This window comes from Pelmatolapia mariae, linkage group LG7 (assembly GCF_036321145.2).
Source record: "Pelmatolapia mariae isolate MD_Pm_ZW linkage group LG7, Pm_UMD_F_2, whole genome shotgun sequence".
Lineage (NCBI taxonomy): Eukaryota > Metazoa > Chordata > Actinopteri > Cichliformes > Cichlidae > Pelmatolapia > Pelmatolapia mariae.
Window position 1 is genome coordinate 24,969,768 of NC_086233.1, and position 24,703 is coordinate 24,994,470.

Sequence of the window (24,703 nt, forward strand, 5' to 3'; positions counted from 1 at the left end):
TTCACAAGATAAATACTATACAGGGTTAATATAAAGTGTCCACATGAAGGATTTTCTCTTTGAGGCTGAACCATTTCTTGGTTATGCTGCTATAGACTGAGACTGCTGCAGGGAGCCCTGCAATACACTGTGATGCACTGAGCACTCCTCCACTCACCTCTTTTCATTACTCATTTCATTGCTCGAGGCTTCTTCCTGGTAAAAGGGAGTTTTTCCTTCCCACTGTCACAAACTGCTTGGTCACTAAGTGCCGCTTGTAGTGTTGCTTTGATTTGGTCTATATAAATAAACCTCAGTGGAACTGAACTGAACTGAACTCTTTTAGCTGATTAACAATCAGTAAACCAAATGGTTAAAGAATAACACAGGATGAGTCACATGCTGTCTGATACTGTATGTTCCACTTCAGAAGCCAAATCAATTTAATGCCCCACACTCAACAAATTAGCAGTCATTAACAATAAATTTTTTTTTTATATTTCTGTTATGTAGGAATTTCAAAAACACGATTGTTGGATTTTATTATATTTAGTAAGCTCTGGAATATATATATAATTTCGCATGCTTTCTTGAGTGTATTTCATCTCCCACCTTTCCACCAGGTGCCCTTGGTCTGATTTCCAGTCTTTGCCTCATCCCTCAGTCCTCTGGAGCAGCTGGATGCCTTTTCCAGCTGCTCCTAAGTGTCTTACAGGATTAATGTGCCAGATTATTATTATTATTATTATTATTATTATTATTATTATTATTATTATTATTTTATGTTAAATCACTCGTGATAGAAGTCCTCTTCTATCAGTATCACTACAGTGAACCTTTCAGAAAGTTTTGAAACCTACTGTACGTTATGTAAATAAATATAAATAAATAGACAGTTCTTTTGTTTGTTTTGGGAAATTAGATAAGAAGGATAGTAAGTCTTTTGGCAAAAAAACAAAAAACAAAAAACGTTTTTTTTGTTTTGTTTTTTTAAATTTCCCTTAGCTTCAGTTATGAGTCAGCTCCTCTCTTAACTGCTGAGTCAGTATTCCCGCATTTCAGAGCTGTGAGTGGACCCTGTAGCCTGCAGGTGGTGTAGCGGGTCAGGAATCAGCACCTTGTGATAGTCTCTGAGGCATAAACAGTATCGGGATTCTGTTACACAAACACGACCCAGTCTCTCTTATTTAACCGATGTAGGTTGTCGAGAAACAGTTGTAGTGCACAAATACAGGATGGGCTACATGTCAGCTTTGTGTTCCTGCTATAGGTGTTTTTTCCCCTTTAATTTTAAATGTTTCTAACATGTTTATTAACACAGAAAGAAATGACACGGATTTTACCCGCGCTTACGTCCGATGTAAAGCCCCCTAAGTCACCTGACAGCAGGTGAAGCACCTCTCTAGCTTCAGAGGCATGGGTGTGTGCGTTGCTGTGCGCTCGGTGCTGGATGCCAGCGAAATCACTGCAGCAGCATGGAGACGTGAGGAAACAGCGCCGCTGGGCAGGAGAGTCTTTTCAGCGCCTTTTTCTCTTACTGCAGCACAATTACAAACTTTACCTCCTCTGCATATTTGATCAAAGGCAATGGAAGTCGTCCCTAGATTTTTGTTCCTGCTGTGCGGTCTTTGCGTTCCTCTGGCGGCTGATTGGGAGACTGTGGACGCAACTTTTACTGACCTCGGGGACGAAATCGACTACAAGGATCCATGTAAAGCCGGTACTGTCCATATTACTGTACATGATACCTCCTTCTCTTGTTGTGTGTTATTGGTGTATTTTTGGCCAACAGCTCGAAGTCTTGAAGGCTCCAATCCCTGTGAGAAGAGCTAGATGTTTATTAAAGGATAAACCTTTAAAAGAAGAAAAAATGATGCTCTCAGCTTAATAGGTGTGAAGACTGGATGTAAATAAGCTTTAAACCATGGAAAATATTTTCAGTTCAAAAATAATATTTACATTTTTTTTTTTTTTTTACATTTTATTGTTGTTTGAAAATATTTAGAATAGCAGCTAATCGATTGTGAAGATGTTACACAATATGTTCAAATACAAAAAAGTGTAAATGTTTTACATCCTCTGGAACAAAAAGTGATTTTTTTTTTAACCTAAAGCTATTAAATCAAGTTTAATAAGAAGTAAAAAAAAAAAAAACTGTTAAACGACATGAAAATGGTGTAAATGCAGTTTTAAAAGACAAACAAAACGATTGTGCCATTGCAAAATGCAGTGGTTTTTACAAAAAGGACTACTTTTAAAGTCAAATGTAGACTTTCTGTACTGAAAAAGTTCGACCAATTATTTTTTTGTTTGCACTTATTAATATGTTGATATGTTTTTTCTTTCAAAGTAAAGCAAGCATGTTTTTATCTTTACTCGGTTGTAAGAAAGAGATGCAGAGGTGACAGTGACGCTATAGACACAGCACAGTATGTACTCCAAATTAATTTATTTAGTGAAATAATTGTTCTTTTAATCATGTTATACGTTAAAAAGAAAAACAACTATTATTACTGTATTTTCAATGTTTTCAATTTTAGTGTTTAACAGTGTAAATTTTGTTACACTTCAAAGGTCTGTCATGTAAAATAACAGTAATATTAACATTAGTATTCTGGTAGAGAATGTTAAAATAATACATGCTCCAAAATAAAGTAATGCCATATTTCCTTAATATAACGACAGAGTATTGTGAGCAAGATGCAAGAAACTGCATCTGTTGAAATTAATGTGTTAAAGTATAGTAGTTGTTTTTTAAATGCAATGAAGAGTAACTTTAAATACCTGCAGTCAAGACAATACCATAACTTTCAATTAACATAAGTGCAGTGGTACATGGTACATGTCTGTGTTTTTAATATAAACAGGTTGCACTGTCATAACTAGAAGTTTAGGCAATGGCACAGGTTTTACGTTTCACACACTTTGGTTTTTGTTACTTTTTTTGTTACATTTTTACTTCTTTTGATGATGAAGAACAATCATAAGCATTTTATGAGTTTCAAAGACTTTTATTGTTAAACAAAATAAATTTTTACAAAGAGTCAGTATTTACAATGCTGACCCTTCTTCATAACTTCTGCAATTCTCCACGGCGTGTTGGATATCAGCCTCCGGGCCAAATCCCGTTTGATGGTGATCCAAACTCCAGGATGTTCCCAGTATGTGAGCTTCTGCTTGTCCATCCACTTTTTTAAGGTCTCGCTAAGGCATAAACTCTTGGTCTGGAGAGTTTCCTGGTATTGGATCGAAAATGTTAATTTGATGATTATCGAGGCACTTTCGACTCGCTTTTGGCTTGTGACATGGCGCTCCATCATGCATGAATGTGATTATGATCATTGTTGTGATCAACTTGGTGCACTGACAAGCCAGGAATGGATGGTCATCAATCAGGATTTACCACAGAAGCCGACATCCAGTCTGCCACAGAGGACTGCAGCAGTCATGAAGAAGAACGTGTTCCTCATGTTTAACATTTATTGAGAGGGGGAAAATCCCATTAAAACAAAAAATGTTTAATGTCATATTATGCTATATTGGTAAAGGACATCCAGGCAGTATATATATATATATAAAAGAAAAGATTTCCATCATCCAACATGACAAACAGTTCACTGCAGTTATCCTGGGCCTCCAGCAGGTTGGGGTTCCTTTTTCACTTGTGACTTCTGAAGCTTTCAAAACAGACCACTCTTCCACTCTGAGGGAGTTGCCTGGAGACTTGAGGTCACTGAGGCCGTGCCAGCACAACCCTCAGCTGGACTGTGGTGAAATCCCTCGAGCTCCAGAGCATGGGGTGCGCACTGCAGGGGTGACAGTCATTTACAGTCACCCTTTGCTTGAGTAAGTTTACTTCAAAGGCTGACACAGGGCCCACTACCTCTTTTCATTTGTACTTTCAAAGGTTGTTACATCACGCTGTTAAATGAGGTATTTAGAGGGAAAGACTCAAGTGAGCAGCTCTGCTTGGCCAATATGACGGATATTATTTTTCAAAGAGCGTGTCATGTCATCTTTGAGTTTTGGAAGTTATCTACAACCCTTAATTGTGTTCCTCACTCTCACCTTTGTTGGCCACTGGAAGATGTTTTGTAGCTAATCTTGTAGTTCAGCATAGAAGTTTAGCGTTTCTTCGTTCACTTCCCCACGGCCTGTTAGAGCCCAGTTTTCTGTCAGACTCTTCTTTAACAGTTCTCTGCAGCTGACACTGAGCTACAGTCAGGTCCATAAATATTGGGACATCGACACAATTCTAACATTTTTGGCTCCATACACCACCACAATGGATTCCAAATGAAACGAACAAGACATGGTTTAACTGCAAAGTGTCAGCTTTTATTTGAGGGTATTTACATCCAAATCAGGTGAACGGTGTAGGAATTACAACAGTTTGCAAATGTGCCTCCCACTTCTTGAGGGACCAAAAGTAATGGGACAGAATAAGAACCATAAATCAAACATTCATTTTTTAATACTTGGTTGCAAATCCTTTACAGTCAATCACAGCCTGAAGTCTGGAACACATAGACATCACCAGACGCCGGGTTTCATCCCTGGTGATGCTCTGCCAGGCCTCTACTGCAGCAGTCTTCAGTTCCTGCTTGTTCTTGGGGCATTTTCCCTTCAGTTTTGTCTTCAGCAAGTGAAATACATGCTCAATCGGATTCAGGTCAGGTGATTGACTTGGCCATTGCAAAACAGTCCACTTCTTTCCCTTCAAAAACTCTTTGGTTGCTTTTGCAGTATGCTTTGGGTTGTTGTCCACCTGCACTGTGAAGCGCCGTCCAATGAGTTTTGAAGCATTTGTCTGAATATGAGCAGATAATATTGCACGAAACACTTCAGAATTCATTGTGCTGCTTTTGTCAGCAGTCACATCATCAATAAATACAAGAGAACAAGTTCCACTGGCAGCCATACATGCCCACGCCATGACACTTCCACCACAATGCTTCACTGATGAGGTGGTATGCTTAGGATCATGAGCAGTTCCTTTCCTTCTCCATACTCTTCTCTTCCCATCACTCTGGTACAAGTTGATGTTGGTCTCATCTGTCCATAGGATGTTGTTCCAGAACTGCGACGGCTTTTTCAGATGTCGTTTGGCAAACTCTAATCTGGCCTGCCTGTTTTTGGGGCTCACCAAAGGTTTACATCTTGTGGTGAACCCTCTGTATTCACACTGGTGGAGTCTTCTCTTGATTGTTGACTCTGACGCACATACACCTGCCTCCTAGAGAGTGTTCTTGATCTGGCCAACTGTTGTGAAGGGTGTTTTCTTCACCAGGGAAAGGATTCTTTGGTCATCCACCACAGTTGTGTCCCGTGGTCTTCCTAGTCTTTTGGTGTTGCTGAGCTCACCAGTGCGTTCCTTCTTTTTGGGAATGTTCTAAACAGTTGTTTTGGCCACGCCTGATGTTTTTGCAATCTCTCTGATGGGTTTGTTTTGTTTTTTTCAGCCTAATGATGGCTTGCTTCACTGGTAGTGACAGCTCTTTGGATCTCATCCTGGCAGTTGACAGCAACAGGTTCAAAAAGCAAACAGCACACTTGAAATGAACTCTGGACCTTTTATTTGTTCATTGTAATTGGGGTAATGAGGGAATAACACACACCTGGCCATGGAACAGCTGAGAAGCCAATTGTCCCATTACTTTTGGTCCCTTAAGAAGTGGGAGGCACATATACAAACTGTCATAATTCCTATACTGTTCACCTGATTTGGATGTAAAAACCCTCAAATAAAAGCTGACAGTCTGCAGTTAAAGCACATCTTGTTCGTTTCATTTGGAATCCATTGTGGTGGTGTATAGAGCCAAAAATGTTAGAATTGTGTCGATGTCCCAATATTTATGGACCTGACTGTATGTCATATCTTGAAGCTGTTTCACCACTTTTGTCTTCTACTGTGTTTGCTGCACTGCTGACTTTGTAAGAAATCCTGTAGTGACGCAACTTGGTTTTTTTCTTTTTCTTTTTTTTTAAGGTATTGCAGAAAAGTTGATGAGACCTTTAAAAATCTACCTCTGGGGCATTTACCTCTGTGAATTTGTGGAGTTCACTCGTTTTGTGTGTCAAAGTGTAAAATCAGTCCATTTTATCTGCTGTTAGCATTTTATATACAGACTTGTATGAAAGAGCCAATGCTCATTTCTTTATATTGTGGTATGGAAAATATGTGTAGTGATTTATTGAAGCAAGAATACATGGAGAGCCAGTATATAAGGTAAAAAAAATGAGTGCAATTTTAATAAGTTTGAAAGTCAATATTTGCTCTGACCATCTTTATTCTTTAACACAGTCTGAGTCTTAGTCAGGTTTTTTGTACTTTCTTTATGTAGTCTTCAGGAATAGTTCTAGTGGTATTTTTCTATGTTCATAATTCCACAAATTTTGACAAGATCTCCATCACCACTGACTAAAATGCAGCTCCAAACCATGACAGCGCCTCCACTGTGTTTTACAGACAGCTGTAGACACACCGTTCCCTCACCTCCTGACCCCCTCCATATATCTTGATAATTTGATAATTTCCTTTCTGTTTCTTTTTCCTAATAATGGCTTATTGACAGCTGTCCTTCCACTGAGACCATTTCTGATGAAGCTTCAGTGAACAGTAGATGAATCAACTGAAGAGCCAGATGTGTCTCTCAGATCCCGTGTCAGGGCCTTTCTGGATGTTTTTTCCTATTTCTTAAGGACATGACTTTCAGTTGCTGTTCATCTGTTGTAGATAGTTTTTTGGCCTTCCACTCTTTGTTTTTCTTCCACTTGTGCAGTTTACTTAGTTTAGTTAGACATGGTGCATCTTATGCAGAGATATCAGCTGATAGCTGGTTGATGCAAAAATCGTATTTTCTATCTATCAAACTGTGCGATCTTTGGTATTTTTCATGGATTCAACTAAAGAAATTGGAGGATTTTTATTTAATTATTCATTTTACAACAAGCTCCTAGTAGCAAAGTGCCTGAAGATACAATTTAAAATAGGTTCTTTGCTAAGTTGTTTGTCATGTGCAGACACAACACTGGTTCACCCCTTGTTAAGTGACTTTTTTGTGCTTGAATGAGTAATAGGTCAGTGGTAAGTGGCTTAAACAAATAAACAGACAAACAAAGAGAAACAGTCCTGTGAAAATGGTCTGGTACAAGAACTGGAAGAAAAAATGAGTGAAAAGCAATGTGTAAAAAAAAAAAAGACTTGCTCACGACCACTTTAAAGAATTACGACAGTCTGGCTCCTTGGAAGCAAAGCATAAAGAAATGGGTGGTGGCTCAAACGTTTTGCACGCTACTGTATTTAGAAGTCCAAACTTTGCAGCTTGTGTGGATGAAAAAAAGTCAGATATCATACTGATATGTCAGATATGAACACACACACACACACACACACACACACACACACACACACACACACACACACACACACACACACACACACACAAATACGCACAAGAGTACACTGATCCGGTCAATCAGCTGGTCACAACTGATCAGTTGCTAAACACTGAATAGCAGGGGGTGGGGGGGGGGGACCAACTGATTTAATAATTAAATTTCTACTGTATGCACCCATTTCAGTTGCTATTCAGCAGTCCTGCAAACTCCAGTTCAGCACGGTCACAGTCCTGTAATGTATTCAGTTCACATCTTCCTTCCTTCCTTTAAAAGGACACCAACAGTCCTCAGATATGTTTTAGTTTGTGAGCCAAGGGCAGGTTACAAAAAGAGATGACTTTAATAAACTTGTTAAAGTAGATGAGACAATCCAATAAAAGTCCCACTGAAGGACAAACTAATAAGAAGAGTCAAAACATAAAAGACAAAATAAGGCAAGCAGGAAGAGGTGAACATGAGCAAACCACAAGAAGAAATAGCAGCTCTAAAAAATGTAATCGAATGAGGACAAAAACACAAAGAAGGGGAAAAGACAAACGTAGAAAGGGGTTGAGAAAATAAAACAAAAAATTAAAACCTTTTGCTCTCTAATCAGAGACTTTTGATATCAGCGACTTTATGCTCGTGTTGTTGTGTGACTGCTCTTTAAGAAGTGCTTTCTAAAATTCTCCTCCCTGTCACTTTAACACAAAGTTATATATCTTTAATTTATCGGAGAACTTTTATCCTCATAGCTGCCTTTTTGGGAGACATCGCACTGGATGAAGACGACCTCCGCTTATTCAAAGGAGCTGATGATGCACAGCACGCTGTCCAGAGCAACCACACAAACTCAGGTGTCAAAACAGAGAAAACCCAACTAATATGTTAGGAATTCAAACTGAATGTGCAAATAAGGGGATCATAATCAAAGCAAACTCCCCTGAACTTCCTATCTATCTTTTACAGCTAACAGTTCCACTTCCAGTGAAAACAGAAGGAGTGAGAGGACTGCTGACAGACTGAGCCTCCGTCGACAGAGGAGAGCAGCCACCGCCAGACCTGAGCGAGTATGGCCTGATGGTATCATCCCCTATGTGATCAGCGGAAATTTCAGTGGTGAGCTTTGGTGGACAACAATAAGTCTTACATCTGATTTCACCATGATAGGATGGATGCAGGATATTGAAAAGCAAATGAATTTTAGGTGTAATGCTTAACAGTGCATCCACCTGACAATTCAATCAAAAAGAACTGACAACATACCAGATGGCATAGAGGTTATTTTCTGCAGACTTGCTGGGCCTCGAAATCTTCGGCTTGCCCTGTAGTGTGCATTAGGCACAAAAACATTTAAAAACCACTGCTTTAAGGAGTCTTCGTTGCCATGTGCAGCTTGGACATCCTGAAACTGTCAACGTCTAATTCAGAGTTTCCTTTCAGGCAGTCAGCGAGCCATTTTCCGTCAGGCAATGCGTCACTGGGAGAAACACACTTGTGTAACGTTCACAGAGAGGGCGACTGAAGAAAGCTACATTGTTTTCACTTACAGACCTTGTGGGTAAGTTGGGAGCGTGTCACCATTTTTATGATGTCATTGTTTTTTTAACAGAAGTGTTTGTCTCAGCTTATTGGCTTAGAAAATCGCACAATGATCTAAACTAAAATTATTGGAGCTCTTATTCATTTATTATTATTATTATTTTACCAGATTTATTGTTTCCACTGTTTTCTATTCAGAAAACATAGACTGTATATAAAAGATGGAAAGCTCAGACTGAATACTTTCTTTAAAAGTGGCCATATACCTCTCTTTATAGTTAACTTGTTAAAAACATGGGGGGGGGGATAAAAACAGGATGTGGACCTGAATAGTGTCGCTGACCGGCAGGTGTTGCTCCTATGTGGGGAGGAGAGGTGGCGGCCCTCAGGCTATCTCTATAGGAAAAAACTGTGATAAGTTTGGCATCGTTGTGCATGAACTCGGCCACGTGATTGGCTTCTGGCATGAACACACACGTCCAGACCGTGATGAGCATGTAAGCATCATCAGAGACAACATTCAACAAGGTACTCTTACTGCATGCGTGCGTTGAGGATGAAATAAATACGTGGGAATGCTTACTGATGCTGCAGATGTTTGTCATTGCATTTAGTTCTTTGCCTGTTTGTCCATCAAAAGGGCAGGAGTATAACTTCCTGAAGATGGAACCAGGAGAGGTCGACTCACTGGGAGAGGTATACGACTTTGGCAGCATCATGCATTACGCAAGGAATACATTTTCCAGGTTGGCGTGTTTTTTTGCTTCATGTTTTATCTCCTAAAGTTAGTATATTCTCAACAGAAATGTAAGCTTTTTTTCTTTTGTTTTTGTGTTTTTTTCTGAACATTTACACTTTTAGCTTTACTGTATTCACATTAACAGGCAATTAAAAACCTTTCTTACGGCAGTTAATCGTTAAATATCTCTTAAATTCATGATTTTCTCTGCCTGCCTCCAAACTGCAAACACACTAGCCTGACTAGCCCCACGTGTCATCATCACCAAGCTTGTTTCTGATTATCTAACAGGGCTATTACCCTGACCTGGTGTTTGTCCCTTGAGTCAGCTCTGTTTAGCATGCCTCACAGGAAACCTCTGGGGGATTTGTCCTGTATTGTTACAGAAGCGATTCCACACTAGTCTCCTTTTTTGTTTCTCTCCCATGCATGTCGTTGCCCCTTTCAGTTTCTCGGTGTTTTGGTTTTTTACCCCCATAACCACATTGCAGGTCTGGGTCATGGAGGCATGCCAAGCTAAAAAAAGGCCCGGCAGTTCAGTCTTTGTCAAACAATTTGGGGTGGAGTGGCCTTTTACTCTGGCATTCAGGAGCGGGCTCCACTGAGCCTGCTGGCACCGGCGAAAGGCCCCATTCAGAGTGCTCTGTTTGCACATGCTTGTCATTCATGGGTGCATCACCATGGGAACTGCAGGGTGGGAGCTCCAAACTCAGTGAGAGATTATCACAATCAATAAATCAAGGTTTTGAACAGGAGGTACATCAGAAAAATCATGTAGATTTCATCGATCCTTCAGCTTAAAACCTCTGAAACTCAGATCTTCTTGCACATCAGTAAAAGTTAGAAGTTAGAAGATGTTTTTTTTCTCTTCAGGCTTTAAGTGTTGTCACTGGATTCTTTGCTGTGGTTTTTCTGAAACAGAGGCATCTTCTTAGACACAATCTTGCCCCGTTATGATGTCAATGGAGTCAGGCCGTCTATTGGGCAGAGGACCAAGCTCAGTAAAGGAGACATTGCACAGGCCTGCAAACTCTACAAATGCGCAAGTAAGCTAAATTTGATGTAGAGAGGCTATACTCACCAAACTATATAATGAAATCCCATGTGGCCTTTATACTTTTATTATTCATTAATTTAAAAGTAACTGGTCTAACTGAAGATAAAACTTCTCTACCCTTGTCAAACGAAAACAAAGGCTTAACAAAAAAGGTTCAGGAATTCTTGCTTGATATTAAATAGAGCATAAAACCATGGAACAAAAACCTCCATATTCAGGATAAATAATATAATTTTACTCTTGGATAAAATTCTTCTACGATCAAACACAACAACACAAACGGTTTAAGATGCCAAAATTAAATCCCCCGTCCACTTCATGCTATTTGGACAGCTGTGCCGACTTCAATATCTAATATGAAATCTTGTCAAAATACAGCAACACCAAATGCTGTCAGTTTAAAGAAAGAATTAATAAATATTTCACTGCAGTACATTTCTAAGAAAACAGTCTCGATGCCGTATTTTATCTGCTTTCTTGCAGAGTGTCTTCTGGAGTGCGTCACACTCATTTACCCACATTTCCAGGCAGACGCCTGCTGTTGATCCATTTACTGAGATCATCAGCAGACCTTTGGAGTTCCTGCGTCAATAAATATGTGAAAATTACTCGGCTCACTAATATGTTTCACAGACTCGTGGGCCTCATGTTCTAGCTGAGAATGACGCAGTGAACGATGGTCAGGTTAAGGTTGATCTTTAGACACACAGGAGTGTCGCCCCTCCTCTCTATCGAACCAATTATAGCAGCTGCTCACTTGCAAGGCCAACAGACTATCCACGTAGCTGGATAGTCTGGATAATAGCTTTTATGTTTTACTTAGAGACGCTCTTCACACTGATGGTTTCTAACTGCAGGACAGTGCAGACAGCAACTGTGTTGCATACTGTAACTGCAATTGAGAAATGAAAATATAAAGCTGCTCACTCTTTAGGGAATTCTGATATAGATAAGGCATGTGGTTTAAGATTCCTAAAAACTCTAACACTCCTGGATCCTTTTCATTTCTGTTTTATTTAGTTAGTGGTAGTTTTCAAGTTGAAACGGCCGTTTCAACCTGATGGTGGCATAATGAAAAGTCTCATCTCTACTGTCACAGGTTAAAAGTAAAAGTGCTTTTATTATTATATGCACCATGGACTGTTTCATACAGAAGAGGAAGGATTAGGGTCACTGGGAAAAAAAAGTGGGCACATCTTTTTTTTTCTTTTCCAGAATTCTCACTTTTTTCTCAGAATTCTGAAAAAAAAAAAGATGTACCCACTTTTTTTTTCTTTCAGGGGCCCTAATCCTCTTGCATAGCTTCAAGATGTGCTAAAAATCAGAGGAGATTATATGTTTTTATCCCCATTGTACAACCTGCTTGAAGCACGACATGGAACTCATTTATCATTTCTACTAATTTTGTGCTTGTGAGGCACTCATGACTGAGAGTTAATCATCACTGGTTTAAATAAATTGATAATAAATTATATTATTTCTCCCTAAAACAAAGTGCTTGGTGAACAGTTTTTTTTTGTACCTGAACACCAATCAGATGATCAGTCAAGGCTATGCAATGTTTCTTTCCTCACATAAACTCTTTCCATTTTCAGTCCTTAGTTAAATGTATTTTAAATAATCTCCTATTGTGACAGAGTGTGGGGAAAGTCTGCAGGACAGTTCTGGAAACTTCTCTTCCCCTGGTTTCCCCAATGGATACTCGGCATACACCCACTGTGTCTGGAGGATTTCTGTCACTCCTGGAGAGAAGGTACTCAATATGTGGAAGCATTAGCTCCATAAGGGCATGATCAGCATGGTTACTCACCTAATTAATTTATAAAGTGTTTATCTACAGTGATCATGAGCTAAATCAAAAGATAAAGTGGTAGTGCGACAAGATAATGATCTTAAACACATCAAAGAATCATAATTTATTTTTCAAACTGCCAATTCAAAGCCCTAATGTTTCAGTTAATGTGAGGAAATCCACTAACATCTATCCAGGGAATACAGACACAGATAGCTGCAGATACCACAAATGAGCAGTCATTCTTATTTATGCTTATTTATGCATAAGGGCCCATGAGTAGTTAGTGGATTGTTATGTAGTTTCTTCAAGTGACTTCTCAAGTCACAAGGAAAAACTTAGCATGGGAAAACTTGGCAGGCATGCAGACATCTGCACGGAGCCTCGCCATCTGAAGAAGAAATTCATGCCACTTGAACTTCAGCAGATGCAGAAACTATAACGCACGCATTACAGTTGAAGCTGTTCTGCAAGGAGGACTTGAGTAAAGTTCAAATGAGGTCCATTAAGTTTTGCATTAATGCTCCATATCAGTTAGCAAGCATTCACAGCACATGGACTGCAACCATCATTTTTACTTCTTCTGCTAAGTTAACAAGTTTCCCAATCGCAGATGTATAATATTGAAAGAATTTTCTCAAATAAATTAGTGACCAAGTCATATGTTTTTTGTTTTTTTCTCATTTGTTTGGGCTGATTGGTGTTTCTAATTTAGCCACATGGATGTGGAGGTGAATATGGCTAAGTCAGTCTAGTTATTTCATTCATATAATAGCTACTTTTGGTTGCTCTTATTCACAAGGCGTCAACACAATGAGTCGTACTACGGTGGCCCTGAGAGGCCAAACGTACTGCAACTTAAGAAAACACCAGCAATAAGAAAAACGCTGTAAAAGCACACAAAACACAACGGAAATAGGAAAAACAACAACGGAAATAGGAAAAAAGAAAACAGAAACAGGAAAAAACAGATTTCCAAAAGCACAAGGGAAGTGTTTCTGGGGGGACAATAACCCAACGGACCAGTTGCAGGAACCAAAATATGCTAAGAATTGTGCTGGGAGACACTTGTTTGTGAGGAAAGAAAAGATGAGAGGTAAGTGTGTTAGCCTAACTATTAGCCTAAAAATCCGTCATCAGTATTAAATGAATCATGATAAAATATGCCTACGATGTTTTGGGTTCCTGCAACTGGTCCGTCGGGTTATTGTCTCCCCAGAAACACTTCCCTTGTGATTTTGGAAATCTTTACATTCGTATATACGCAGCTAATCAACGTTGTTGACAGGCTATGACAGCGTCCTTATGTCCCGACACCAGTGTTTTAGCTAGCAAAGCCGCGTGGCTGATGTGGAGTGAAGCCATGTACGTGTACAACCATTGGAGATGTGAGCAGGACAGACGGAACAATTGACGGAAAAGGTGTGGCCTTTATACCAGTTTTTAAATTGTGTTGATAGGCCACGTAAAACCAGAGTTATGAAAAAACATATGCAATGTTTGGTTTTCTTCCTCAATACTATCATTGTTTATATTTACTGCGGGAAGAAACGGTAAAAACTGCGTTTTATAAGGAAAACGCTCGAAAGCCTGTGAGCAAAAACAAAACCAAAAAAACCCACACTTTCCTATTCGTTGAAAAATGTACCATGTCGACCAATCAAAAAATGATATGGCAACATGGCATTTAGTTGTTTAGGAAGGGCGGAAGTTTTAGGAGTGACGGCGGTGTTTTGAGATGTGAGAGATTTGCGACGTTTAGCGCAAATCTTGTGTATCTTGTGTAGTTAGTGTGTAGTGTAGTCAATAGTTTTGTTGTGTGTGTCAGAACAATGAGGCGACTGCTGAATATGTTACAGGTGTTACAGGAGTGATACATCTCCTGTTGTCAGGCCTGCAGGTATCAGGCTGTTGTTCTCCTTTATCTCATAGTGGACAGAAATAATTTTTTGGAGTGGCACAAATAATTTGTGTGGCATCAAATTTGATGCAGAACAGCTGATTGTTCTGTAAATAGTTTGAAATGTTTATTTTAAAAAAACGCCTTGGCTGCATTTTTAGGTAAACAGCTGCAAAAAAACTTTGTTGTTTGCATAACTCAGTTACTTTTTTGAAGAAGTAACTATATATTTAATTGCCCAACGTTGGTCATTATATCCTGTATTTTGCAGACAGAGAGTTACAGGACTCTCTCCCAGACCACAGACTCATACTCATAATACAAGTCAGAGCTTTATAAAAAAAGAAAAAAAGAAAAACATACTACACAGGTCATGAACAAGATTTTTTTTTAAATTTTCATTGTAAGTGGGCTAAAGCAGTTAATTAAAAGTAGTCTAACATAAATGTAAATGCTGTAATTTGATTCTTTTAATAAACCATGTAACTTGGATGGATTCGATGCTGGCGTGACCACAGTGCACACGTCTAATGTTGCTCATTGTGGTCCAAGGGGCCACTCAGGGAGTTTGTGTGTTCGCTCAGACACATGAAAAATTAGAGGGAACATTGCTTGTTGCTCTATTTTCACCTGTATAGCAGGAGTGGGGCAGGCGGAGGTTTGCCCTGGTGCAGGTGTGTCGTAGCGGTCAGTGGAAGGATCTGGGAGTTTCACGTTCCCGTGGCAGTGTACTGTCGGTGCTTGCTCGGAAGTTTAGGGTTTTTTTCGCTCTAAAAAGAAGTTTTCTTCCCACGCAGTGAGCAGCGGACGCTAATGTTTTTGTCACTTTTTACGGAATCAAACTCAAAGTAAGGTCAGTACTTCCACTCTTTAAACGCTGCACGCTCATACTCTCTGCCGCACTCGTTATATTATCCATTGTTGATCTGCACACAGCTGTTGCCCCGAACGTCACACTCACATCATTGTCATGAGACACTCTTGCAAAAAAATCACAGTTTTAGTGACGCAATAACGCAGCGTGCTTACGGGAAAGTAACAGTAATCTAATTACCTTTTTTGCAATAGTAATCCCTTACTTTACTCGTTACTTGAAAAAAGTAATCGGATTACAGTAACGCGTTGCTGCCTATCTCTGGCCACCACACGTTCCCACATTTTGATTTGGTAGATTTCTTCTAGCACAACCCAAATGAATTTGTATCACCTTCCACCTTTTTTTTTTAGCTCTTTTGGGACGACACAAATGTAGAATCTTGATGCCAGATCATTTGCTAACACCCTGGTGTCCTTCTGTCTCCTCTGCATCTTAGATTGTTCTCAATTTTACGTCCATGGACCTCTTCAGGAGTCACTTGTGCTGGTACGACCATGTCGAAGTCCGGGACGGCTTCTGGAGGAAGGCTCCTCTAAAAGGTCTGTTTTACTTGTGTCTCTAATGTGAAGTTCTTACCGAGAGGAAATGACAGTATTTTTTTTTTTTTTTTTTTTTTTTGCACTTTTGCAGGGCGTTTTTGTGGAGACACACTTCCAGCTCAGATTATCTCGACCGACAGCCGACTGTGGATTGAATTCAGGAGCAGCAGCAGCTGGGTGGGCAAAGGATTTTCAGCTATTTATGAAGGTACATCGCTCAGCTTTCCCGTGCATCTCCTTTTGGTACAGATGTGAATTTAGCCATATGAAAGCAAGTCTGTGATTGTAATCAACTGCTGCTTATGTTACTTCTCACCTCCTGCGCAGCCATCTGTGGAGGAGAGGTGAAGCGGGAGAGCGGCCAGATCCAGTCGCCTAATTATCCCGATGAATACCAGTCCAACAAAGAGTGTGTGTGGAAAATCACAGTGGCAGAGGGGTTTGATGTTGGCCTCTCCTTTCAGTCATTTGAGGTAAAATTACCTCTTTTGTTGTTATTGCTGCATTCTGGCAATGTGCTAGCAAATAAAATTAAAAGGTGGTCCCTGCAGTGAGTGGTGCAGTTGGCATATAGAGAGGAATGGCCAACCTGCTTTTGGTTTGAAAAGATTTAAAACAGTCTTAGCTAATTTGCAAAGATTTTAATGTGCTGCTATGTTGGAATTTGTTTTATTAAACTTGTTAAATAATTACCTACTATACTATAGTACTATAGCAACTTTTTTAGACTTTGGAAACTCTACAGAGTGTCAGGAGAAAAAAAACCCCGTCTCACTTTTATTGTTTGTGGATGGCGAGGATGACGCTTTGGACAGACTTCACAATCCTCTGCTGTAATGTCTATTAGCAGACTTTTGTGTCCGTGCTGTGCAGATTGAGAAACACGACAGTTGTGCCTACGACTACGTGGAAGTGAGAGACGGCGCTTCAGAGAGCAGCCCGCTGCTCGGACGTTTCTGCGGGTACGACAAACCAGACGACATCAAAAGCACCTCCAACCAGCTCTGGCTCAAGTTTGCATCTGACGGATCGGTCAACAAAGCTGGGTTTGCGGCCAACTTTTTTAAAGGTGAGAAAGTCATTTTAGCAGCAAACAATTTGGCAGCAGTGAGACCTGTTTGATGCATTTGTCTGGCACAGAAAACTAGTAATTGCCATTTTCTTTTGTTAGAGATGGATGAGTGCTCCAGACCTGACAATGGTAATTGCGAGCAGCGCTGTCTGAACACACTGGGTAGCTACAGATGTGCTTGTGACCCGGGGTATGAGCTGGCAGCTGACAAACACACCTGTGAGAGTGAGTTTACAGCCTGACTGCTCATATTAAATTATTGTCAACTTCAGAATGCCACTGCTTCACGATATGAAGTACACTCTGACGAATATGTTCCCTCTACATGATATATACTCACTATGTACACCTTTAACTGCTCATTAACCAAATATCGAATCATCGAAACATGTCAGCAAGACAGTATATTTAGGCATGAAGAAATGGTCAAAATGATCTGCTGAAGTTCAAACTTGAGCATCAGAATTGGGAAGAAATGTGACGCTGAACTTATCAGTAATCATAATATATATATTGTTTAGTATTAAGCTTTGCTTATTCCATATTCAGTTTTTCAGCGAAACGTGTTTGAGTCCATAAGAAAAGATTCATTCTTATATCTAGAGGAAGATTTTTTTTTCAATAAATATTAATGTTAGCCCGTGACTTTGTTCCAGTTTAGAATTTTGGCCCACTGTATATTTGAGTTTGACACCCCTGTACTAGAATGAGATTTTTACCTTGTTGAGTCATGATTCCAAGGAAGCTTCCTGTTTCTACCACATGAGGGCAGCACTCCCCTGTTATATCTTCGCTAAGAACTTAGATCTTGATTCATCGTTTTAAAAGTGCTTGCAGACACAAATAGCAGTAGGAGCTGACGTTTACTCTCATTTTTAAAAATAACAAATAATGTAACTAATGGTGTTAAATTTAAGGATGTCTTTTTCTATTTCCAGTACCACAATTTCAAATCCATCAGTTTAATTATTTCTATTATTTTTTAAAATAACATTCAGTTTCAGAATTTGTTTTTGTTTTCTTCTGTTGTTTCTGGGGTTTTGGGTTTTGTTTTGTTTTATTTTTTTACCACTTAAATCTGTGTTTTTGCCCCACCAGCAGCTGCCTGTGGTGGATTCATCACCAAGCTGAATGGCTCCATCACCACCCCCGGCTGGCCCAAAGAATACCCACCCAACAAGAACTGTGTCTGGCAGCTAGTGGCACCCATTCAGTATCGCATCACCCTGGTGTTTGATGTGTTTGAAACCGAAGGGAATGATGTTAGTGGGTTTTTTTGTGATTTGCTAGGAAAATGCTTGTACACATGGTTAAAGATGATTCAGCAGGAATAAATACCTGATAAAAATCTCTCGTGCTAAAATATATGTGTAAAAAATACATCAAGTGAATGACGCACATCAATACATTTATTAACAGGGATCATTTCTGTGTGTTTCCCATCAGGTGTGTAAATATGACTTTGTGGAAGTGCGCAGTGGGTTGAGCTCAGACTCAAAGCTTCACGGCAAATTCTGTGGAGCAGAGAAACCAGAGGTCATCACCTCCCTGCAGAACAACATGAGAATTGAGTTTAAGTCTGATAACACCGTCTCCAAGAGAGGCTTCAAGGCTCATTTCTTCTCTGGTGAGTTGACTGATGATTTAGAAAGTATTGAAGGAACTGCAGAGTAAATATATCTGTTACGGTAACTGGAGGGACTCAAACACGGGACTCCTTGGCTCAAAGGAAGAACAGAGGGTTTGTTCACAAACACCAGGTGAAATGTGCAACAGTGACAAAGTGCTATATACAAGGGTGCGGGGATCAGGGCTCAAGGGAATCCACAGGGAAAAGCAGGGGAACACTCTCACTCCTCTTCAGTCTCTCTTGGTGTCTCACCAGTCTCTCACTCCTCTCTCGCACCAGAATCTCTGTAGGCAACAAGGGCAGGTCCAGGGTGTCTGTACTCAGGGAAACAATGTGTTAATGCAAGAAGCAAAACCACAGGAACTAGACTGCAGTGTCCTAGCCAGGATTTCACTGACACAGGTCAAGCATCGATCCAGCGAAGAGCAGTCTCACTTCTTCCCTTTAGTAGAGGCCAGTTAATGAGATGCAGGTGTTCATCTCCCAGGTATGTAGGCCAAAGGCGGGAGCCCACAATGAACTCCGCCCAGGCGACAGAGGGAAAGAGGAAGAGAGAAAAAAGAGAAAACAAAACAGAATTTCTCAGGCAGGTCTGCTGGACCGTGACAATAACAGTATGGTGCAGGGAAAACAGCAAAACCAGAAAGATGCAGTCCGCTGACTTCACATTGAGATATAATGTATCACAGAGATATAATCTTACACAACCTTACCCAGAATGCTTAGTATTCATGTGTAAACACATTCTTCCTCTTGTGTATTTTTATTATTCACATCAAAATCTGAGGATTTTCTCTTCTTTTACAGTTCTTTATTTTTGCCCCTTTAATCAAGCTAGTCAAATAATATAACAATAAAATCAAAGCATAAAATTTCAATAGAACAGAACAGAATAGCTACTTTATTGTGATTCAGAACACAGACCAGTTTGTGCACATCAGAAAAAACATTCGGTGCATTTACTCACCATCGGACTGTACGACATAAATCATAATACAATCTAAATCTGAAGATGTGAAAAGAATCTCAGATATGTAAACGTAAGAATATAAGAGACATTTGTCTAAATACATTACTCAAAAAAAGAGAAAACCTGTAAAGAATATTAGGAAAATAAGAATAAATTTTTTTAAAAAAGAATCATAATGTACAATCACCATTTCAGGTATTATTAAAAAAATACTGCACATATAAATGGCCCCTCTCCATTACCTGAATGGTAAACTAATTGCCCAATTTGTAAATATGCAGAAAATTTTCCAGAATATGGAACTGAAAATGATGATAATAGTTCCCCTTTTAAAGTCTGGCTAATGATCAGATTACATGTTTTTATGCAATATCAGATAAACAGCTATCTGAAGTTATTTACTTTTCCTAAGCAACACTAAAAAGCACATTTAAACTCTGTACAGTACGACAACATATGATTTCTAGCAGCCATATAATCCTAAAATCCTGTGCCTAATGTAGCAGACATTTCCTTCTTGAGGAAAGGCTTAATCTCAGTCTGACCCAATAAGTTCTTCATGTTTTCTGATGCCTGCTTTCACACATTAGAGTGTGGGAAAAAATTCTATTCTGATTATTTCAGATTATTCCGAAACGTATTATGTAAACTGCCTAGAGTACCAGGATCAGCAAGCTCTATATAACTCTTGGGAATTATTTTTACATCAGTCAAATCCTTATAAATGATATATACTATGTGTAGTAGTGTCAAAATGAACAGCAAAATTACAAAATTACTTCCACATTATCTGTATGTCGTTGTTTGTCACTGGAATTTTTTGCTAGTGACAATAAAGTTTCTATTGTATTCTATTATATGTCAACAGATATAGATGAGTGCTCCAAAGGTAATGGAGGCTGCCAGCATGAATGTGTAAACACCTTCGGGAGCTACAGCTGTCAGTGCCGCAGGGGCTTCATGCTGCACGACAACAGGCATGACTGCAAGGAAGGTGCAGTATGTCCACTGTTCACTCATCAGGGTGATGTACGGCCTCATATATCCTTACTTTTCTCTAGTGGACACATGAAGCCATCGTTTGTGATTCACTTACTATCTAAAGATGAAGTAGTCCCTTTAGAGGGAACACACCCTTTACCAGCTGCTGCATATTTACAGACAAAAGTATGACCTTAGGACTATTTATTAATAGCCTGAGTGGGAAAGTAGGATTGCTTAAGGGGAGCTTTAGTTTTGCTTTCATTTTGACAGTTAACATGTTCGGCCTGTTTTCCACAGCATGACCTCAGAGGATGCTTGTGCTGGAGAAAAGGAAATGATGTGCAGCTGTCATTGTTTTGCATCCTGCTTTGTTTTTTCTTTTTCTTTTTTTTGTTTTTTTTTACAGCGGGATGTGATCATGTGATAAACAGTGTGTCCGGCACCATCGCCAGCCCTAACTGGCCTGACAAATATCCCAGCAAGAAGGCCTGCACCTGGTCTCTTTCTACAACCCCGGGCCATCGAATCAAACTCGTATGTCACGATGCCAAAATTAAAGCTGTTCAAAACCATTTATATCGTTTTAAGTTTAACTCGAAACAATTTCCAGATTTTTAATGAGGTCGACATGGAGGCTCATCTGGAGTGCGCTTATGATCATCTGGAGATTTATGACGGAAGAGACAATCGCGCCGCGACTCTGGGACGCTTTTGTGGCACCAAAAAGCCTTCTCCGGTCATCTCCAGCGCCAACAAAATGTTCCTGCGTTTCTTCTCCGACAACTCTGTGCAGAAGAGAGGGTTTGAGGCTTCGTACAGAGCAGGTGAGCAAACTACAGTGGCCCTGAGAGGTCAAACCTTCTGCAACATAACAAAACACAAAACGCAAATAGACAAATGCTGCAAAAGCACTCAAAACACATCAGAAGTTAAATAAAGGACAACAGAAAATTTAAAAAATACAATGGAAATAAAAAAAAAACAATAACAAACACACAAAAAACTCACAAGTGAAAGCGTTTTCGGAAAAACACCAATGTGAGTGAACAGCTGCGGAAGTGACAAGCTAACAGTTGCTTTGCTAACAGCAAACATGTATCTACGGTGTTATATGAATCATAACACTGCATGTTTTTCACAGCACCAATGAATCCTTTGAACACGTCTCAGTGAAAGCCTTCCCATGTTTTGGTCTCCATCACCTCCACAGCTGTTAATATCTCCTCAAAAACACTTGAATCTTTGAATCCTTTGTGTTGGATTCAGTTTCCATTTCCAACTTCCATTGTGTTTTGAGAGATTTAGTTTTTTTCAGTTTTCTTTGTGTTCTGGTCAACTTCTATTATGTTTTATTCAGCTTCTATTTTGCTTTGTTCAGTTTCCTTTGTATTTTATTCAATTCACCTTGTGTTTTGTAAGATTTTCTTCGACTTCTTTTGTGTTTTGATTGCTTTTACAGTGTTGTCTGTTTGTCTGTGTTTTCTTAAGTTGTTTTGCATCTCAGGGCCACTGTAGTAAACAGACTATAAAATACTGCTCTGCTAAAAAAGAAAAAAAAAAAACCAAGCAAAAATAGAGTAAAATGGTGTTTTGAAGACAGAATAAAAGCTCAAAAATGTCACAATTCAGCTGCATTCCTTCCTAACTTTTATGAGTTCCTCTTTTTGACCCTCTAATTTTGTGGTTGTGGATTCTCAGAATGTGGAGGAAGCTTTAAAGCAGAGGTCAAGACAAAAGATCTGTACTCCCATGCCCAGTTTGGAGATAACAACTACCCTGGAGGCTCTGACTGTTTGTGGGTGGTAACTGCTGAGAAGGGTTACGGTGTCGAGATCATCTTCCAAGTGTTTGAAATTGAAGAGGAGGCTGACTGCGGGTACGATTATGTGGAGCTATATGACGGCGCTGACACCAAGTCTCCCAGGCTGGGACGATACTGCGGATCTGGGGTAGGGCTGAATAAAATCAGTCTCGCTCACTAATTTCTATTTTTTATTTATTTGTTTATTTACTTGTCTGTATCGGTTGCTTTTCCTCAGGCCCCAGAGGACGTGTACTCAGCTGGAGACTCCATTGTTCTAAAATTTCACTCGGATGACAGCATCAATAAAAAAGGCTTTCATGTACGCTACACAAGCACAAAGTTCCAGGACACATTACACGTAAGCAAGTGACTTTCCAAACCTTCCCCAAACCTAAATGGAGACTTCACCCCTAGCATTTGGTTGGTCACACCCATTTCCTGGCGAGGAGTGAATGCATGGGTTGATACCACAAACAACAGCCCAAACGCTTTACATTGACTTCTGTTAGACAGACTGAAGCCATGCAGAGACATTACATCTTCACTCTTCATCATCATATAGTCCTGTACCGTAACAGTTTGAATGATTTCATATATAAATATACAATCGCACCACTTGTAATGAGCTGATTGGAGCGCTGTTTTAAAATGTAAAATGTATATATTGTGATAATAGTTTGCCTTTTTATTTTAATCATAATTTCCACTGTGTCACTTTTTTCTCTCTGAGGTTGAAACCTTCATCACTTCTGTTGGATGTAATGCAGTTTCATGTATTATATTACTTGATAAATTAACTTAATATGTATGGAAATCAGCAAAACTGTATTCTTGAATCATACCTAATCTCTTATTTAAGATTATATTCTTATCTGGCTTTGCTTTAAATTAGTTTAGTTTTTGAGGTTGTATGTCAGCCATCCTCTACAGCGTCTTGTTGTTGCTTCACAGCAGTTAAGTTTTTTTTCACCCGATCAAAAATGATTCCTTAAAATCCTGGACTACATGCTAATTGGGAAGTTTTTCCTATGCTGAACTTGGCATAAATGCATGCAAATTATCACCTGCTGGGTGTGGTTACAGCTGCATCATCACTGATGCTGAGCGTGCGGAGAGGACGCTAACGTCTTGGACAAATGTTTGATTTTTGTTGTGAACAAAGTTACGTTTATGAAAGCTGATGGTGAATCAACCAACTAACTTTCTTTCCCAATTTCAAATTACTGAGAGATGTGTGTACGTCTGCACCTTGATGAGCCTTTTCATGGTTTCTCATCTATGACTGCAAAGATGTTTTCACAAGTAACATCCAGCTTTGTTTGTAGTTTAGTATGAAAAACCCTCTGCACACCTGTGCCATGCCTGACATCTTTTACATCAAAATCGATTTCACATATTTTTCTCTTGGCTACAATCTTTCTCTGCTTTGCTCTGATTATTTGGGACTTAATGCCCCCCTTTTGTTTTCTGAGCCAGATCTAATCTCGCTAATTGGGTGAACTGAGTGTATTGCGGAGACACACAGTCACATAAAATTAAACCTACTTGAAAGAGCAAGAAACTGCAGTTCTTCGACCAGCCACTTGAAGCTGCATCCAAAAGCAAGAATCATGTTTACAGCCTGGTAATAAATTGCTTTTGGCCTCTGTGCATGGTTTCCCCCTTCAGCATCACTGCAGGTGGGTGAATCTTTTTATAGCTAACTCATCTATCTGGATACTGGAGTTAGGGAACCTCTAGCTGCTGTGTTATTACTGTTGGAACCTGTTACAAATAGACCTAGCATGCCTTGATGTGTGGTTTAGGCCACCCAAGAAGTGCTAAAATTACTTAGAACTAATTAGCAAATATATGTGTGCATTGCACATGTACAATTTATGAATCCAGTTTGTTAACCAAGCATCCACCTACTAATCCAAATATGACATTCTTGCTCCAAAAAAGCAACATGGCCATTAACATAACGATAACATTATGGTTTCAAAATGAAGCCTAAAGCAAATGGGTAACCTGGCAGTGACAATGGCCATGTTTTAGTTATTTATTTATTTATTTATTTTTTTTCATTTTGTCCCCTCTGCACAATCAATCATCATTAAAGGGACAATTTACAGTTTTTTGTTCCAGGCTGCAAACGTGTTCATTTCAGTTCTTTGCTTGTGACCCCCTACTGTAAAACATTTATTCATAGCGCTGCAAGTGGTTGAATAAATTAATTAATGAACTCTTAAGGGTACCATAAGGTAGTCATAGAAAGCAGAATTAAGGAGTTTGATCATGGAGGTGTTCTGTTCATTTTAATACTGGAAATAACACACTTGTGCATATAATTACGGACATCTTTTTACATCTTTGGTGCCACACATTTAGTGTAGCAGGCTTTTGATCAATATGTGCAAAACTTTCTCAGTTACAAAAATGTGCACACAGACAAAAAG

At 39.4% G+C, this 24,703-nt stretch overlaps 1 protein-coding gene across 2 annotated transcripts; it reads left to right on the plus strand.

Annotated features, from left to right (window-relative positions):
* Positions 1-1,424: 1,424 nt before the first annotated feature.
* Positions 1,425-24,702, plus strand: LOC134630866 (bone morphogenetic protein 1-like). 2 transcript variants are annotated; one of them, XM_063478619.1, is made up of 20 exons: positions 1,425-1,699; positions 8,115-8,216; positions 8,329-8,478; positions 8,803-8,920; positions 9,251-9,429; positions 9,542-9,647; positions 10,562-10,686; positions 12,335-12,450; positions 15,703-15,805; positions 15,897-16,013; positions 16,133-16,278; positions 16,679-16,874; positions 16,977-17,102; positions 17,976-18,139; positions 18,324-18,504; positions 20,346-20,471; positions 20,868-20,995; positions 21,072-21,285; positions 22,160-22,410; positions 22,501-24,702. In XM_063478619.1, the coding sequence occupies exons 1-20, from the start codon at positions 1,567-1,569 to the stop codon at positions 22,633-22,635; spliced, it is 2,916 nt and encodes a 971-aa protein (XP_063334689.1). In that variant the 5' UTR covers positions 1,425-1,566; the 3' UTR covers positions 22,636-24,702. The 2 variants fall into 2 exon arrangements, with proteins under 2 accessions (XP_063334689.1, XP_063334690.1); XM_063478620.1 differs by having other exon boundaries at positions 17,979-18,139.
* The last annotated feature ends 1 nt before the right edge of the window (position 24,703 follows it).